Genomic DNA, 17,250 nt, shown 5'->3' with positions numbered 1-17,250 from the left:
AATTTCATAAAACAGTCATTTATGCTGTCCTGGCGACAGGCTTCTTCTCACCGCCCATGTCGTGCTCGGTGTAGTAGAAGTTCTCCTCGGGAATGCGGCCCCTCAGGAACTCGGGCTCAGAGCCACGGACGTAGATGTCCTCGAATAGGACCTTGCCAGTGGGCTCAGGGGGAGCCATGCTCTCCGCCTCGGCGACCTCAGCATCAACGTCGGTGCGGGCCTGCTTGTCGATCGCCTTGAGCTCATCCTCAGAGGTGACGCCCCAGTCGAGGAGCTTCTGCTTGAGGCCGGCAATGGGATCGTTTGTGCTGCGCATGCGCTGGATTTCCTCACGAGTCTGTTGTCAATTGTCAGCGTTTGAACTTGCATCAGATCCTCAATCAACTTACGCGGTATGTTGTTCCAGGGTCGGACATGGAGTGTCCTCCGTAACGGTAGGTAACGTATTCGTAGACGAGAGGACCCTTGCCAGCAGCGGCATACTCCTTTCCGTACTTGACGGCAGCCTTGACGGCAAGGACATCCATGCCGTTAATCTTCAGACCAGGGATGTACTGACCACGCTTGTAGTAGTCGGTGAGGGCAGACGAGCGGTTAGCGGCAGTACCCATACCGTACTTGTTGTCTATGCTTGGTTAGTAGACTCGACATTTAGTCATGTGGTGTTTTACGCACTCTCGCAGCCGAAGATGACGGGCAGGTTCCAGAGCTTGGCCATGTTGAAAGCCTCGAAAACTTGACCCTGGTTGGAGGCACCGTCTCCGTAAAGGGCCAGGGTGACGTTCTTCTTGTTGGTGTACTGGCATGCGAAAGCGATACCAGCGCCAACAGGGACCTGGGCACCGACGATACCGTTTCCACCGTAGAAACCGGGGGCGAACATGTGCATGGATCCACCCTTTCCGTACGCAATACCCTCCCTCCTGCCGAGCAGTTCACCGATAATGGACTTGACGGTCGCGCCGCGCATCAGGGCGAAGCCGTGGCAGCGGTAAGCGGTGATGAGATGGTCGGCGCGTTCAATGGCGTGTTCGATACCGACGGCAACCGCCTCTTGACCGGTAGACAGATGGCAGAAACCCCGAATCTTCTTCTCCTTGTAGAGCCTGTCGGCGGCCATTTCCATGCGTCTGGTGGCCGCGTTAGAAGCTGAGCATATGTGGGCACATTGAAACTCGGAGTTTTCATACCGGACAGCGACCATGTCGTAGTACATCTGCTTCAGCTCCTTCTTGGTGACGTCCATTGTGTATGGTGGCGGGTCGAGTTCGTATGTCTCAAAGGCCTCGTCCGAGAGGCGGATCTCGAAGGGCTTGTCATCCTCCTGCAGACCGTCAGTCACCCATTGGATCCGCCCGGCCTCTCAATTGGCCGTCTGCGAGCGTTTCTTACCGCAGGCACATTCGCCGGGTCGGTATGCGATGAAGCGGCGTCCGTGGTGACGAACCTGAAGGCGGGGCGCGCAACCGGAGCGACGACATTGCGCCTCAAGGGCGACGCAATGCTCCGCCTAATTGTCCTGGACAGCATTGTGGGAGGCGACGAGGATGTGGGAGGGGTGAGGTCGGGGGTTGACTGCGGTGGTGGTGATGGTTCGAAAAGTTGCTCAGCTCCGCCCAGCTCGGGGATCCGCTTTCGCGCTAAGCGATTAGGCTCCGCCCGACGCCAAATCTCACCACGTCCCGATCTTCTCCGACTCCGCGCTGCATCTGCCTCAACATCTATTTTGGACCCTTACGTGCATTCAATGTGCCGTATATGCCTGCAGTCTTTTACTTGCCGGCTCTATATTCTCTGCGCATTATCAATGCGTGGTTGACTGGCTGCGACAATGCACTCCAGGTAGACAGCACGTGGATATTGCGGCCCCCATGGACGCCAAAAGCAAAGGGTCCAGTACGCCATCCGAAGAAAAGGCCGTCCGGCACAATACTTTCAGGGACGACAAAGCAGCTTTGGAACAGAGCCAGAAAATCCTCCGCTAGAGACCAAGACATGAACTTTCCGAGTGCGGATTTCAAGGGTTACTCTGGACATTCATGTGGCGGGGCCGATCTCCGGTTTCCTCGCGTGTTCCCCAAGACTTACAGGAACAACCGCTTACTCAATGGCATTCTGATTCATCTCTCCTACATGGATCCATCGCTTCAAATCGCGTCAAGCCGCTTAAGGAGAATTCAGCATTTGAAATATGAAACTTATCTCCAACAGATGTGACCAAATGGATTCCTCTGCCCCAACAGAATATCCTCCCAACGGGAGGGGCTTCGTTCCTAATCATCTCAGCGTATGACCTAACAAAAGCAATCACGTTGGCCTGTCAGAACACTTCCATCTGCAATGCTGACAAAATTCTTGTCAAGTGTTATTCACAGGCAAGTGATTGGCGACTCATGAATCGCAGTCGCAACTGCAAGGACTGACATATCATTTTGAGCAATGACAGTTACTAATACATATTTACACCGGCATCTCGTGCCATGAACTATGCTGTAGGAGGATCAATGTGTTGCGCCTGGCTCGCGAAAAATTCCTTCTGTGCCAGACACCTCTCGCTCGTGCACTTGGGACACCTCAGCGTCATCTGAGGGCTGCAAGCCTGGCCGCTCTGCAAATGTGTCTTTGCAATATCTGCCAGTGCCTCAATGAAGACACGGTTGTCGTTCAGGCTGTCCACGCGCTTGACGCCCTCGTGGCCTTCGGCATCCTCGCCAATAACCTCCTTGTCGAGCTCATACAGTGTCTCGATGTGGTCGCTGGTGAATGCAATGGGAACAAGCAGCAAGTCCTTCTGTCCCTTCTTCATGTACTCCTTGACCGTATCCGAAGTCTGCGCGCCGAGCCATGGCTGTGGACCGACTTGCGACTGCCATACGAGGCGGTATTTGTACTTCATACCAAGGCGCTGCATGACGGCGTAGACAGTGGCTGCAACCTCAGAGGGGTATGGATCGCCGCGGTTCACCACAGTCATGGGCAGACTGTGCGCCGAGAAGAGAATGACAACGCCGTCCCTGCGCTCAGGCGGGTATTCGGCAAGCTTCTTCTCGATGAGCTGAGCGAATGCTTCGACGAGACCTGGGTGGGCAGGCCATCGATCAATCACACTCCACTTGATTGCGCCCTCGGGCTCAACTTCTTGGCCAGTCTCTCCACCGGTGCGCTTGCCTTCTAACCTTGTCCTCCACTTCCAGAGCTCGTTGAGCGAAGAACCAGTTGTAGAACACGAGTATTGTGGGTATTGCGTGAAGGCTACAGCGCGGCCACCCTTGCCACCACCAAATCCATCAGCAAGCAGCTGCTTGTATGTGTCTTCAGTGAGGGGATTGGCGTAGCGAAAAGCGACGTAGGGCTTGTGCGGCGCTGTCTCGGGCGAGGTCTTGTCGAGAATCTTGCACATCTCTGCAGCTTGGTGTTCAGACCATTTCCTGATGGGCGATCCTCCGCCAATTTCTGCATACTGCTTTTGGATCTTTGGTGTTCTTCTCCGAGCAATGTACGGTCCAATGTAATTTTGGAGGGGTCCAAGGGGGATCAGATCTTTGTCGGCCTGTCTCTGTCAGTCAATGATCGATGGCGCGTGTGAGTGGAAACTGTACAAACAACATGCTGAGGAAACCATGGACCTCATCCGTAGTTGATGGCCCACCCATGTTCATGAACACCATGGCGGTAGGCCCCTTTGATCCGGGCTTAACCGGCGATGGGGCAACCGTAGCATTGCCTCTCCTCCATTGCGCGCTGTAGGATGAGAGGACGGAGGTGGCGGGTGTGATGGAGGTGGCACGCTTTGCAGCGCGAGAACAAGATATCCGCAGAGCCATTGTGGGGTTTGCGACGAGAAAGAAGGCGTCTCGAAGCGTTTTACTCGAAAGTGTCAGCACAAGGCCAGACAACGAAAGTGAATAACGTCGGAACCTAAAGCGTAGGTGGAGCTTCGACCAATGGCGCCTGTCCCGTTGGCAGTGATGACGATCGAGGCTGAGGATCGGATGCTCGGAGATGCCCCACTGTGGCTCAGTGTCACGTGCAAGCGTGTTGGAGCTAAGACGCGTGCCTACGGTTGCCTTGGTCTTGTCCCGCCGCGGCAACGTCCAGGCGACAATTGCACGCCTTTGTTCCTACTGCACACCGAAAGTAGTTATAAGTCAGCCAATTCAGCACAGAGTTCTTGAAACTGCCACAAGTCGCCCTAGCTGTCATTGAATCCAACTTCTGTATCATGGCGGACCCGCAAGACCACCGCCCAGGCGAAGAGGAAGACGAGGAAGAAGAGGAGGAAATCGACGATGCCAGCTACAAAACCATCAAAGATGCCGTTCTCTTCGCCATCGATGTTAGTCCTAGCATGCTCGAAAAACCACCAAAGTCAGAGGACAAGAAAGCCGAGCGCGACTCACCAACCTCTGCTGCGCTGAAATGCGCCTATCAATTGATGCAGCAGCGCATCATTTCGAATCCAGACGACATGATGGGCATATTGTTGTTTGGAACAGAAAAGACAGACCTCAAAGACGGCGACAGTACTTTCCAACACTGCTATCTGCTGGCCGACCTCGACGTTCCTTCAGCGCAAGATGTCAAGAGGCTAAGAGATATAATCGAGGATGAAGAAGAAGCTGAAAAGATATTGAAGCCAGCAAAAGATGGGGCCAGCATAGCAACAATGCTCTTCTGCGCAAATCAGATCTTCACCATAAAGGCTCCAAACTTCTCATCACGGCGTCTCTTTCTCGTTACCGATAACGACTATCCAGTCAAGGCCAAAGCAGACAAGGAAGCTGCAATCACTCGCGCAAGAGACTTGTACGACTTGGGCTGTACCATCGACCTGTTCCCCATTTCACAGCAGGACCACAGCTTCGATCGGTCACGCTTTTACGATGACCTCGTCTATCCGACATCACCATCAGATCCAGACGCACCAGTTGCTATACCCTCTACCACGAAAGTCGCAAAAAGCGGCGAGGGCATTTCACTTCTCAAGCAACTCATCTCCTCGATCAACTCGAAAGCCACACCCCGGCGTGCTCTCTTCTCATTGCCATTGGAACTAGGTCCCGACTTACGAATTGGTGTCAAGGGATACATTATGATCAAACGCCAGGAGCACGTCAAATCATGCTATGTCTGGGTTGGCGGAGAAAAGCCACAGATCGTCACTTCTTCAACCACACACATGGCCGACGATACCGCCCGCACTGTCGAAAAGACGGAGCTGCGGAAAGCCTACAAGTTTGGCGGGGACGCAATACTATTCACGCCTGAAGAGATTACCAAGATACGGCAATGTTTCGGTGACCCCATCATCCGCATCATTGGTTTCAAGCCTCTCTCCAGCGTACCCATCTGGGCCAACACCAACAAATCCACCTTCATCTACCCCTCTGAAGCCGACTTTATCGGCTCCACGCGCGTCTTCTCAGCGCTCCAACAAAAACTCCTCAAGTCCAAGAAGATGGGCCTAGCATGGTTCATTCCCCGGCGCAACGCCGCGCCCACGCTCGCCGCCCTGATTCCAGGCGAGGAGAAAACTACCCCAGACGGCGAACAAGCCATGCCGCCCGGTCTCTGGCTGGTCCCGCTTCCCTTCGCCGACGACCTACGCCAGTTCCCGCCACAGCCCGAAGCACCCCTCACAACCACGGACGCGCTAACCGACAAAATGCGTCTCATAATCGAGCAGCTGCAGCTCCCCAAGGGCATCTACGATGCCTCCAAATACCCCAATCCCAATCTGCAATGGTTCTACCGCATCCTGCAGGCGCTCGCCCTCGAAGAAGAACTGCCCGACCACCCAGATGACAAAACCATTCCGCGCTTCCGCCAGATCGACAAGCGCTGCGGCGAGTACATTGAAGCCTACGGCCGCGAATTCCAAGATGCATATGCCCAGCAATACAAGTCTGCGCTTGCGCACCGCGCAAAGCCCCCCGCGAAAAAACGCATTGCCGCTGATCCAGACGACAAGAAACCCGCTCCCAAACGCGTCAAGAAAGAAGCAAAAGTCAAAGACGAAGATGCGAGTGACAATGAAGACGGGGTCACGGATCTGCAAATGGCCAACCTGAATAATAGCGGCCAGATTAGCAAGCAGACTGTTGCAGCGCTGAAACAGTGGCTCGCTGCGCGGGGCCTGAGTGGCGTGGGCAAGAAAGCCGAGTTGCTGGAACGAGTGCAGGAGTATCTTGATGGGAAGGGGTTGTAGTGTGTATTTCTTTTTGGCCTGTATGGTCTCGTTTTCGGTAATGAGTATGCGAGGCGTTGAGGCGTGGAGAGTCGAATGTATGTAGGTAGGTAGGTAGGTAGGTAGGTAGGTAGGTAGGTAGGTAGGTAGGTAGGTAGGTATGTGTCTATGTATTTTCTGGGGCCTTCTCAGATGCGAGATTAGAGATTCCCGCCTATCTTCTTCTTCTTCATCTGTGTACGCATGCACGTAAGTAAGTAGAGTTTCTTGCTTCTGCTCCGACTGAGAACTGGTCTTTCATTGATGCTACAGCATGACGAATGGCCAACGGTATCGTGAAACACATAGACACTTGTCAAGTCTTTCTTATTTCCTTTTCTGCTCAGCCATGCATTTGATATGTCTGCCTATTCCTCACATTTTCCTCGTTGAAACAGCAAGTTCATTATGACATTAGCAATGAGGGAAGAACTTGATATGTTGCTTCTAAATCCATCTCTAGGATGACCTAGAGACACAATACAATACCTTGATATTTCGTCTATGTAGAGTACAACAAGTGCTATGTATGCTAAATTCAAAATCCCAACATGCATTTTTTGGACAAAGGAAAAGAACGATTATGAAGGATGTATATGGTTGCCTCTTGTGCTGTATCCCCCGCCCCGCGCGGTTCGAGTATTCTTGTTTTGTTCTTCTTCTTGTTTGCTTGCCATGTCGTCCGCGGCACGACGACTGGCCTGTTGACCAGAGGATAGGGATTGACTTAATCTTCTTCTCGGCCCAGTCCTTGTTTTCTGTGAAGACGCTTCCGAAAGACCATAATATACTGTTGTAATTTGTATGCCGATCGGGGGGATGGCGCAGTGGTGGAGCGCCTGGAAAATTTTCTGCTGTCTCACGTCAGCAAAGATCGAAGGTTCGAATCCTTCTCCCCTCACAACCATATTTATGGTCCACCCACATGAGAGAGTTACTCATTAAACTACCTATTCGACTGAGAGAGTTACTCGTTAAAACTTGAGAGGAAGACTCATTTAAAGTGAAAGATCTGAGAGAGTTACTCACTAAAAAACTACTAGGCTACGAGCCTCACCTTCATTTAGATAACCCCCTACATTGTACCTACTCAATTTGTACCTAGATTAAATTCTAGCCTACGTAGTTACTTGCAGGCCTTAAGCCTGCACGTCTTATATAGCCCTTTGGGCTGAGAAAGGACGTTAAACTACAATAATAATAATAATAATAATAATTGTATGCCGATCGTGAATACCCGAGTGCAGCAACGATGGCACTGCGGTGAAGGAGAAGAAAGGCTCATCATGTACAGTGAATAAATGTATGTACGGCGAAGAAAAAAGAAACCCGGGAACAGGAATGAGCAGGCTGTGGCATCACTCCGCAGGAGGAGCCACAACGGAAAATGTATGTGTGTCCATGTCGTATGAGATCCATCGGTTGTACTGTAGTGAAGCAAGTTAGTAGGCAATCGTACCAGTCACCAACAAAAAACCGACCTTTGCAAGTGTATAGCCCAGCCTCAACACCCTGTTGATACGATTCTTGACTGTGCTTGCCAGCTCGAGGTATCGCTCCTCCTCGTCCAGCTCCCTGTCAAACCACTTCTTGGGAAAGTAGTCTTCTACCCAGACGAGTCCCCTGACGAGATAATCTTCGGGAAGCGGGAGCTCGTCTTTGCGTTCGTCGGCTGCCGGGAACAAGTTTGCAGCGAGCAGGGCGTTGATGTCTGCAGTCGTGTTCTGAGAAGGTGTTTGCATGTGGTTTTCTTCGATTTTTAAGAGTGCGTTTAGGTAGGCGGCCAGGTCGGCCCAGGGAATGTCGTTGTTGAGCGTGGGGACGTATGTGCTGGAAGTGAAGGAAGCGAGCGACGAAAGGAAACAAAGCGTGATGTGCACGTGAGGAAGCACGTTCTTGTCGCCGAGACGACGGAGAGCAAGAGCAAACGTATCGTTGAAGAGAAGTTTAGCGTTCTTAAAGGTCCGTCGCGAGGCAAGCTGGGTGAGGTGCTCGTTGATCTCGCCTGGTGCGACGGTAGGCTGAAGGGGATCCTGCTGGTCGACTGTGGACGCTGTGCGTGGCATGTCTTCGATAGTGGTGGAAGCCGAGTTGTCTGTTTTGGCTGAGAGCTCAATGAGGAAAGCTTGCCGCAAGGCATTGCTGTCAGTTCCATAATTGAAGAAGCCGGCAATGTTCGTAACAGCAATGTATACGCCCTGGTCCTTCCACTTTGCGGCCACTCGACCAATGTGATTGTCGAGGTTGTCTAGGAACTCAGCCTTGGCCCCCAAGAACTCGTCTGATGGCTCCTCCTCCTTTGCCGAAGATCCCGAAAACTGGAGGCCATGTGATTTAATAAAGCTGGAATCAATCGGGAGGGCGTGGGTAAAGCTGGCGGTACTGCGACCGAGGATAGGATCCAAAAGCGTCAGGATTGACTCACGTGCGTTTCCAAACGGCCGAACGCACGTCAAAGACCGAGAATAGTAATACATCTGCAGGAGAGCGTTAGGACGCGCCAGAATTGCCAGATGATGGTATAATCGTCCCACAGTCGGGTTCTTGTCTGCTGCTTTTGTGTACCAAGATCGCGCGACGCCAGCCCAAGTGTCGCGGTCACGGACGTCCTCATCCTCGATTGCCATGCGGTACCTCCCAAGATCACCCAAACACTCGATCCAGGTGTCTTCAAAGGCGGGGACAGTCTCGTACAGCAAATCCATCATCTGGTACGCCAAATAGATGAAGGCCAGCATGTAATCAATACTATCAGGAAGACGTCTCCGCAGTAGCTCCAAAAATGAGTGTATGCCATGCTTCCACATACGGGCCGGCATGGAATACTTGATAGCCAAACGACGCAGAGCTGGCGAGGCAGAAGGATGCTGGCTAGCTAAAAAGAAGTCATGATGCTCATGTAAGAGCGTACGATGCAGGGCAATCAATGCCTGCCAGTGGTCAGGTGGCAGCTTTGTATTAGGGTCCTGTATTGCAGCCACCTGGGCGCGGTCAACATGTATACACTTAGTTTCGACCATGGTGAGCCCAGCGTAGATGCTCTTGACTTCAGATGCAAGTTGCTCTTGTGAAATAGGACGACTGTCAGGTTGCATTAACAAGTCAGGATAACGCGGGTCATGGCGCTGGAGCTCAATGATGCCTGGTTGGCGAGGAGCATTGCGGGGTTGGGGGGCGCTTCGTTGTTGTACGTGAGCCGGGGATTTAGATTGTGGAGACTGGAAGTTAATGCTTTTGGTAGCTTCGGCCGACCACTCGCTTGATGGCTCGGGCGTAGAGTGGTAAGGAGATGAGGCGCCTTTGGTATCTTGCTTTGGGTCGAAGAGCCGAGGATCTTGTGACTTTGGCCTTGTCCTATCCCCAGGAACGGTGTATGGAATTTTTCTTGAATAATCCGAGTCAGCCACCTCGCCATGAGTTTGGGCTTTCCCCCTCCTTCCAACCGCCTCTTGGTCTGCTGGCCGTTTTTTTCCCAATGGAGGCGAATTTGTACCAAGTGCTTTTCCCGAGTCTATGGTGAGGTTTCCAATGTCAAGGGCAGACCGGTCGCCGGCGGTTGCGTTGGACGAATGATCACATGGCCTGTATTTTGCAGCCAGTTCCCGGATTTTCCTGCGCGCATGCTGCAAGTGCAGCCCCTCAAAGTCGGAGGAATGTTCGGCCTTGCCGTGTTGGTATAATTGCTCAAAGGTTTGGAATACACGGCCCTCATGCTCTGGATACGGGCAACGATGCACACTAGTGGCAGCCAGTTCGGCCTTTCCTTTCTGGGTCCTCAGCGCCTTGGCGAACTGGGACTGGATGTAATCGCCTGTGTTGTCCATTCTGTAGCGATGTGCCTCAGGTGTAGTCGCCCGGTTGATGCTGTTTTCGTCTGCGTATTTGACGCGTATCAAGCGATCTCGAGCGGTGTGATATGATTGGTGGTCTTGGATACGACACCCACATAACCCAAGCGTCTGTATGTGCGCACTCGAGATGAAGTTGAGCCGAATACTCACCCAGTCCAGCTATCGCACTTTGCACGGAGCTGTATGCTGCTGAATTTGCGCAGTTTGCACACAGAGACGCTGCCAAGCGGGGAGCTGGTGGGGGCCAAAAGCAGGTTGCGGGGCCGTGGTTGAAAGAAACCGGTGAGGGCCGATGGCGACGTTTCCGGCGACAGCACAGCGACCTCGCGCGCGATGAGATGAGCGCCCTGAAGATAGCAAAAACGTATTGTTTACGGCGCGAGGAGCTGTTGTTCTTGTTGTTGTTGTTGTCGCATTGTTGTGAGTGTGTGAGTGTGTTGGCCTTTAGTAGGTGAGCACATACATATACATGCGGCTCAAGTGGCCGCCCACCAGGCAGCAGGCAAAAAAAGGCAACCACGGACCCACATTTCACTTGCATGCCAATTCCGGATTTCTCCCGCACCACCACAATTGCACATGCATCTTACTCAAGTCCTCCAGCGTCTCAGCCCTCTGTCAGGCAATGTGGTGGGCATCTGCCTGTTTGTGAGCTCGGCGACTTTTCGCTCAACCCACCCGTACGCAGGTCGCTGTACCAAGCTCGACAATTCTACTACCACGACGAGGCTTTCATCCCATAGCCCCAGAGCACCCCAAAGCTGAATCTATTGACCAAGAACCACTTGTTTCTCGCTCTGACTCCAGCCGCGATCCCTCAAGCTCGACCAAGGCCAACCACCAGAGACTCCTTTGGAAAGCCACAGCAACAAACGCTGCTGGAGTTTCAAATTCTACAAACATGTAAAAATGATAGGCCAGACCATCTCACAGGATTTGCTAACACTGGAACAGGGAGGCTGCCTGAGGACAAAAGGCAGACATATGAGCAGTCTTCTCCTATTGGAACAGCTGGAGACCGGCATGGTACTATGCGCGCGTCAAGTGTGGCACAGAAGCAAATACCCACCACCTCATCATAAGAAATCGAACAGTCTCTAACTGTATTCGGCCTAGTACTGTTCGATTTCTTTCGATGAGGAGGTGTACCTTATTTCCCCACCCATGCCACGTAACGCAATCGTCATTGCAACCGCACGCTGTGCTTCATTGAAATGTCCATATTCCAATCAGAGTCATAGGTCCTCCAATGCTCTCGCCAAAGCACTGAGAGACTGTGCCTGGAGAATGTACACGTGGTGAGATGCGAGATAAAGGCATGCACACTAGTCACACGAGTTTGGCTCAAACCAGAAAAGAGCAGAACACTTCATCATTCTAGTGTCACCAGTCAGACAACTACTCATCCGCATGCGGATGCAGCAAACAACACATCCTCTAGACAGGCTTCGCGGCTGCCCAAACTTCGTATCGAAGAGCCATTTGCTGCGGCAAGGGCGGTTTCTTCGGCCTCGCGAAATAATCTTCCGGGCAAATCCAAAGTAATATCAAGAGCGCTTTCAGCCTTTACGGTCCTTCTATGGCGGACTTCAGCCCAATCTCTGGGGCTAGTAATTGAGACAGGGCAGGCATTAGTCCATCTACCGAACTATACAATTACGCCTCAGCCTATGTACGATTGTGCTACCAATCAGAAATTGGCCGGTCCGGGCTAGTAGATCACAAATTGGCGTATTCACTACAACGATACTGTACCTTGAACTTGGGCAGTATTATGGTACTATTACATCATGCTAGTTGGTATCCTGGCCGAGGACAGAAGATTATAGCATCACTACCTTATGGTTCTCTAAGGCATCGCTACCAGTTTTAGATTTTCAACTGACGTATCTCAGCTCTCAGGACTATTCTTGACAAACTCAACGTTGCGAATATCACGTCGGAGTACCCTGTCCTCCATGCGATCCTAAAGGATTGAAACCCCCAATATGTACAATTTCCAGAAGCAGAACACCGGCGTCACACCATTCTAACATGTATTCATCATCATTTCCAAATATTCTTCCGGCCTCGTTGGTCCGGCGGGAAAAGTAGTAAGAGATAACTTGGCGTTGTCGCAGGCGTAACTAGGGTTTAGTGATCTTCGTCTACTATGAGCGGCCTCCCTCTGGCGGCTCAAAAAAACGCTGAAATAGCTAACTCGTTACAGCTAGCGAGAGATGGATTACTTTTGAGCAGGTGGTGCTTCGGGCAACACAAGGTTTCAGCTGGAGTCAGATGCTGGAGTCACGCTTGTCAGAAGCTCGCAAGTCTCGATGAAAGAAGCAGTTTTTCATGTCAAGCCATCCAGTTGCCTCTACTGTTGCTTTGTCGTCATGGAATGTGCCATGGTGGTACAGGAAGGGTGCGGGGCTGTATGCCAACGCAGCCTGATTTCCAGCCACTCGAACAAGGCCACCGCGGAACTCGCCCTGTACTCCGAGATTCTGACGAACTCTACGAGTCACCAAGCTTTTGGAACGGCGTCTAGATGACGAATTTCATCACACGACCTGGAGTAATACTCGTTGAGGTAATTTCTAGGGCAACAACCACTAGGCTTATCGCAGGCAATAGGTTGGAATGCGAGCCTCTCTCCGCCGATTTAAACTTTCTAGTAGCGCTAAATACACATACGGTAGGGCTGACCAATGCGGTTCCGCAAGGGCAAGACCTAGAGGACGCCTCACATGTCAAGCGATCATCTGGCCGGGAAACATGAGCTGTGAGTGCAGCCATCATGTATGATGCAAAACAAGCAATTCTCGACTCAGCTCTGGGTTTGAATGTGGAAGAGACATACTTACGCCTGGTAGTGTGATTAGACAAGGCACACCCATTGCATGTCTGAGATCATTACATGCCTCCGATAAGCGCTGTTGTGACAGCTGCATATCTCCGGGATGACTAGGCTTCAGCAAATCACTGCCGCAGTGACAATAAGGCTGAGTTTTCACCAGATTGTCACCCACATTCCTAATCCCAATCAACAGCCTTATTGTGACGGCGCAGCATATACTGAATTGTATAGACAGACTCGTCGTAGTCTATTGGCAGGCTAAGATCGATCTAGGCGTCCAGTCCTCTCCGTTGGCTGGGAGCCACATACCAGGGCTGAAAATTAGTGCCCCTCAACCCCAAGGACCAACCATGTGGACCAAGTATGCTTTCAGGACCCCTCACTGCCTTGTTTCGGCAACATCGCCTTTATTCGACCGGCCTCTCGCGCCCATGGTATTCTGACCCCCTCCCTCCCAGCTTGCCTCCACCACTCGATCACCTTGAGCGACAGACACATATCACCACACCGTCAGCCTAGACACAGTAAGAATGCGAAGGATCTGGAACAAAAACAAACGGTCAACTGCATATGCAGTATCATGCGCCGAGGCTGCCTAGCTGCCTTCTCCTCATTCCTAACCCGTGTCTTTCGTCATGCGCCAAAAGCACGCAATCCGCAATACATTCAATCACCGATCCACGCTATTTTATCACGCGACGTGGGAGGCGTCGACACTGTTCCGTTTGCGTGAACCTGATCTTCTTATCTGCATGAATCGTGGGACTCGTCGCAACCGAACCTCTTTCAGCCCTATTCCTGCCCCTCCCATTATCTCATGATGCAGAAAGAAAAAGAGAAGCACATACCGTCACTGTTCCCGTCGGTTACACTGCATAATGGCTTACGCATGGACCTTCCGGGGCCAAGATGCTAGAAAAACACGCGTCTAATCCCGGCTTTGGAAGATGATTTACCCGTCCTTGGGTGGTCGTTCCCGTAAGCCGGGAATATCAAGGTGGGGTATATGTTGTATGTATGCGGGAGGTACAAATGTAGGTGTTACAGTATGCATCCGATGGAAACCTATCGGTACATTTGCAGTTTCGGGTCCCAGCCACCCAGTGCCAGCGCTAGGTTACTTACTTCTGCAGCGTTGAGAAAGCGCCGATACTTACACGTGCTATAGGAACTTGGACCATGTCCATATGTCAGTATGTAGGTGTATGTATGCGCTGTACGCTTTTTGACCGCAATTTCACACAGCAATTCAGAAGGAATGCGTCCATCACCTTTGTTTTCCCTCTTGACATCGACTCTACAATTACTTTTTCCGCCCACGTAGGCTGGGACCAAGTCCATCGCCATACATACTAATCGGTGTGCAAATCAAACACGTATTATGTAGCAACCACATCGGCTGCGCGGAGAAACCTCTCCGAATCCTACACAGACACTATACCAATAGCAGTTCCCGATTCTTTATGCCGATACCACAAGCGTCTCAGCCTATTCCCATATATGTCCCTCAGGCTCACACATCACAAAGCAAGGGTTTGCACAGTCACAGTTATACTAACAGCAAGGCAGAAAAAACCCCCGCCATAATCAGGCAACAACGTGGGCCTCCATTTCGGTCTCTTACTAAAAAAGAACCCCTGTTTTATATGCAAGGCCACCTGCGGCTCTGTACGGTTTCCATAACCCCCCTGCATCTCCCAATCACACTTCCATCACCAACCCACCTATGCGCATTTTGGGGGCCAAAATAGAGGTACGTAAGACGATGCACACTGGTGGCGTTTTTTTTTGATTTCTTGGGAGGCCCCCACAGCGGGAGTGCACGCGAGGCTGGGAGGTGGGTCCGTTCGCACGGGATCTTTTTATTGTGTTTGTCCGGGATTGGATGGAAGGGGTGTGTGTGGGTGGGTGGGTGGATAAGCGGTAAGCGGTAAGTCAGTGTAAGCAGAGAGTAGTTCGCAGATTTGCGAACCAGATTTGCCTGGTTGCCTGAAGTTTGAAAAGTATCCCGGAAGCACACTCAATGGCGAGAATAATTGGTGCCCCCCTTTCTCTCTCTCTCTCTCTCTCTCTCTCTCGCGGCTCCATGGCTCGCTTACACACGGGGCGTTTGTCGCGTACGATACGCCCTGCTGTCTGTGCACATATTCAACAAGTCGCATCTTTGTCCTCGATGGGATGTTGTTGGATTTGGGGTTTCAGCCCCAAGTACGTGATGGTGTGGTATGTAGTCATGATGGCTCAGCCGCCCCACCTCCCCCAATCATCTGACTATTTTCCTCCCCCATACGCGTGCGCGCGGGTCATTACTTTAAACCCGTGAGTGCGTGTGTGCGCATATATTCTGCATGTCTCATTCGGAGCGCCCGTGAGTGCAGAAAACGGGGCTACCGTTTGCTGCATCAGGGGATATATAAAGTCCCCGAGCTGGTGGCGGAGGCGTATAGTAGGCATCAGAACACAAGAACCCCCCCCCCCTTTTTTCCCCTTCTTTCGAGAGAAGTGCGGAGGGTGGCCTGGAAAAGGTAAAGCTGGAACCTTAAAAAAAAGGGGGGGGAAGGACGAGGCTGATGAGGATCATGATGATGATGAGGCCTGGATATTGGCCCTCCGCTCCCGTACAAGCTGAAAACGGCAGTTTGTATACGAATACTCACTCATTCGATCTTTCTGTGTGAATTGGGGGAAGGGGTGGGGGGTTATGGTTTAGCCTACAAAAAAAAAGAAGCGGCTTGCTGGGTAACTAGTTACTTCACAGCGATATCCATATCCATCCATGCAAACCTATGCCTTGAATACCCGCAATCGCAAGCCACCATCTCCATCTCCATCTCCATGTCCAAGTACAACCGCCGACTTTACCGGACGTCCTAACCTGTATTCCGCCGGAACGGGGGAAAACGCCCATTTTTCTTTTTCTTTTTCGGATCGTCGCTAGACCCCCCGTACTTACTTACATGTGCTTACGTACCACTACTTACCCACTAACTTTTCGGCCAAGTACGTATGCACGTCATAAGTAAGTAGCCCAGGCGGTGAGCACTAGCCCCGGGGCGAGTATCTCGTAAGTAGTTCCAATATTCCATACTGTAGTAGAATCCTAGTCCTGGTTCTGGCCCCGGCATAGCCCGCTCGCCTATCGCATCAAAGTAATGTATGTACAGTAGTCCTGCAGGCACCGTCTCGCGGGGGCGGCTAGCGTGGTGCCTGTTTACCTTCGTTCACCGGACGGTGGCGGGCGGGGGGGCGGGGGGGGGGGGGCGGCGCGGCACGGCATAAAGGGAAGGCTTGCCGCGGGAGGTATACTTATGTCTGTGTGTTGGGTGTATGAGTCGTTAGTTGGTTACTGTAGTTGGTTGGATGTGTGTATATGTGCCTTTTCAGCTTCTTCTTGACTCGTAGGAGAGAGAAAGAAAAAAGGCGCGGACATGTTATACGCACTCTCCGATTTGAGAGCTTGGGGAAAGGGAAGAATTGGGAGATGGTGTGCTGATGGTGGTGCGTAAAAGTCATTACTTGATTTTCCAATTATTTCTCTGGATATGATGGAGGTTTGCTCGGCTGGGGGAGTAAGGCAAAGGATGAGGAATTTAAGGGGTTAGAGGTCTTCCCCTCATTTTCCCATTGTTCCTTTCTTTTTTTTTGCTCTCTATTTGATCTTGGGATCAAGATTGAGTGTCCTTCCTCCCGCTTGTTGCCCCTTGCGATCAACTTTCGCCCGTGGCTTTCTTGGAGAGAGCGAGGCTGACAAAGGCGCAGTATATATATAGGCCCACTTCCTTGGTTCTGATCTCATTGCCCAGTCTCAGTTTCTTGGATCACATTTAGCTGCGGCGCTGGCTCTGGCGCTGGCTCTGGCTCTGTCTCTCGTGCTGACCACCTTAACGTTATCCTCAGCAAATAGTAAACATCACAGTAAAGCTGCAGCAATCACACAGCCTTGCTTTACGCGTTCCTCCAAAAACAGCATCTTCGCCACGCTTCTGCAGCTGCAGCAAAACAGCCACACGGCGCTGACGACGATGCGAGTGGCTGTGCTGCTCACATTCTCACACTAGCGGTCGCAAAGGTAACGATAAATGGCGTGGCTTGGATTCCTGAAAAAGACCCGAGTACAGGATCCTTGTTTGTGCGTGGTGTTCTGACAAGTCTCCTGATTTTCTTTCTTCTCTTCTAAATGGACAAGGAGACTGGCTAGGTCTGTGATTATGGCGGATGCAGGTTGAAGCCGTACATGAGCAGAGATGATCAACGGGAAATTTGCGCAGTGGAATGATGCTGGAGGAAATAACACTAGAACAGCTAGTTTTAGACGGTGTCGAGACAAGTGCTGA

The 17,250-nt window shown here is 51.8% G+C and overlaps 5 protein-coding genes and 1 non-coding gene across 6 annotated transcripts; 3 read left to right on the top strand and 3 right to left on the bottom strand.

Annotated features, from left to right (window-relative positions):
- Window positions 1–19: 19 nt before the first annotated feature.
- Window positions 20–1,530, bottom strand: SETTUDRAFT_33813 (uncharacterized protein; the record flags this gene model as incomplete). Its single annotated transcript, XM_008030642.1, has 4 exons — window positions 20–337; window positions 390–625; window positions 676–1,324; window positions 1,393–1,530. The coding sequence occupies 4 exons, from the start codon at window positions 1,528–1,530 to the stop codon at window positions 20–22; spliced, it is 1,341 nt and encodes a 446-aa protein (XP_008028833.1).
- An 891-nt stretch (window positions 1,531–2,421) lies between these two features.
- On the bottom strand, window positions 2,422–3,877 carry SETTUDRAFT_164859 (uncharacterized protein). The gene is made up of 2 exons (XM_008031025.1): window positions 3,600–3,877; window positions 2,422–3,550 (listed from the first exon to the last, which is right to left on the bottom strand). The coding sequence occupies exons 1-2, from the start codon at window positions 3,822–3,824 to the stop codon at window positions 2,486–2,488; spliced, it is 1,290 nt and encodes a 429-aa protein (XP_008029216.1). The 5' UTR covers window positions 3,825–3,877; the 3' UTR covers window positions 2,422–2,485.
- A 345-nt stretch (window positions 3,878–4,222) lies between these two features.
- On the top strand, window positions 4,223–6,208 carry SETTUDRAFT_22219 (uncharacterized protein; the record flags this gene model as incomplete). The annotated part of the gene is made up of 1 exon (XM_008030557.1): window positions 4,223–6,208. One exon carries the CDS (start codon window positions 4,223–4,225, stop codon window positions 6,206–6,208), a length of 1,986 nt encoding a protein of 661 aa, XP_008028748.1.
- An 831-nt stretch (window positions 6,209–7,039) lies between these two features.
- Window positions 7,040–7,127, top strand: SETTUDRAFT_t53. Its single transcript has one exon. It is a non-coding gene; the product is annotated as a tRNA-OTHER (tRNA).
- Window positions 7,128–7,584: 457 nt separating this feature from the next.
- On the bottom strand, window positions 7,585–10,488 carry SETTUDRAFT_140144 (uncharacterized protein; the record flags this gene model as incomplete). Its single annotated transcript, XM_008031024.1, has 3 exons — window positions 9,670–10,488; window positions 7,708–9,633; window positions 7,585–7,653 (listed from the first exon to the last, which is right to left on the bottom strand). Exons 1-3 carry the CDS (start codon window positions 10,048–10,050, stop codon window positions 7,585–7,587), a joined length of 2,376 nt encoding a protein of 791 aa, XP_008029215.1. The 5' UTR covers window positions 10,051–10,488.
- Window positions 10,489–14,164: 3,676 nt separating this feature from the next.
- On the top strand, window positions 14,165–14,693 carry SETTUDRAFT_164858 (uncharacterized protein). The gene has a single exon (XM_008031023.1). It carries the CDS (start codon window positions 14,380–14,382, stop codon window positions 14,665–14,667), a length of 288 nt encoding a protein of 95 aa, XP_008029214.1. The 5' UTR covers window positions 14,165–14,379; the 3' UTR covers window positions 14,668–14,693.
- The last annotated feature ends 2,557 nt before the right edge of the window (window positions 14,694–17,250 follow it).

Source organism: Exserohilum turcica (assembly GCF_000359705.1).
Source record: "Exserohilum turcica Et28A unplaced genomic scaffold SETTUscaffold_5, whole genome shotgun sequence".
In the NCBI taxonomy this organism is placed as follows: domain Eukaryota; kingdom Fungi; phylum Ascomycota; class Dothideomycetes; order Pleosporales; family Pleosporaceae; genus Exserohilum; species Exserohilum turcicum.
This window is presented reverse-complemented; position numbering and strand designations above follow the sequence as displayed.